A 685-nucleotide genomic window follows, 5' to 3' on the forward strand; every position below is an offset into this window, starting at 1 on the left:
GAAATAGTTCTAAGCTCCTTACCCTCCAGAAGTACTTCCGATTAGCTGTCTTGGGCACCTCGTCCTTGGCATAACATTTACCGACGAGCGGCCCGAAGCGAGTGCCCCGAGGTATGTAGTCGGTGCTCCAGATGCCCATAACCTGTGGAATAAGCGAAGGGAGTTAATGAACGATCAATATCCCTTGTGAGAACTTGGCACTCGACGGGGCTCGTAGGACACTAATGAATAATGAAAAACTGCGACTAGAGGAAAATAGAAAGGCATGGAGTATATCCTTCAACGCATTTAGCCCGAAGGCAATATTATCTCAAATATCGCAAGTCCTGCGGCGAATCAGCGACGGAGCACCGGAACGGCGTCGCTTCGTCTCATCACGCTGCACTTACATCGGAGAGCGTCTGCGAAGGCTTGAGGACGAGGTTCCTCGGGAGGGACAGCGTGGCATGGTTCTCGCAGGCCTCCTCCGTGGGCGTGTCCGGCACCAGGTACACGGCACGCTCCTCCCACTCCTCCTCCTTGATGGCTTCGATGTCCCAGTCTCCACTCATTGTGGCAGGCTGCTCGAAAACACAGCTGGATTAGGGCTGGCAGGCTTACAACTCCACAAAGGACTTCTAATGCAATTAAAAGCTATAAGAAGTACGTTTTTTTCTAAAATTATATAATTTTGTTACAAAAAAAA

At 50.2% G+C, this 685-nt stretch overlaps 1 protein-coding gene across 1 annotated transcript in view; it reads right to left on the reverse strand.

Moving 5' to 3' along the window:
• LOC119587663 (atrophin-1-like) overlaps nucleotides 1–629 on the reverse strand; it is a 5,357-nt gene extending 4,728 nt beyond the window's left edge. Inside the window, exons 1-2 of the mRNA XM_037936344.1 lie at nucleotides 390–629; nucleotides 23–142 (exon numbers count right to left, since the gene is read on the reverse strand). Coding sequence (XP_037792272.1) covers nucleotides 23–142; nucleotides 390–551 — 282 coding nt within the window. The 5' untranslated portion in view covers nucleotides 552–629. The remainder of the gene's footprint in view (nucleotides 1–22; nucleotides 143–389) is intronic.
• Between the last annotated feature and the right edge of the window lie 56 nt (nucleotides 630–685).

This window comes from Penaeus monodon, chromosome 23, assembly GCF_015228065.2.
Source record: "Penaeus monodon isolate SGIC_2016 chromosome 23, NSTDA_Pmon_1, whole genome shotgun sequence".
Classification (NCBI taxonomy): Eukaryota; Metazoa; Arthropoda; class Malacostraca; order Decapoda; family Penaeidae; genus Penaeus; species Penaeus monodon.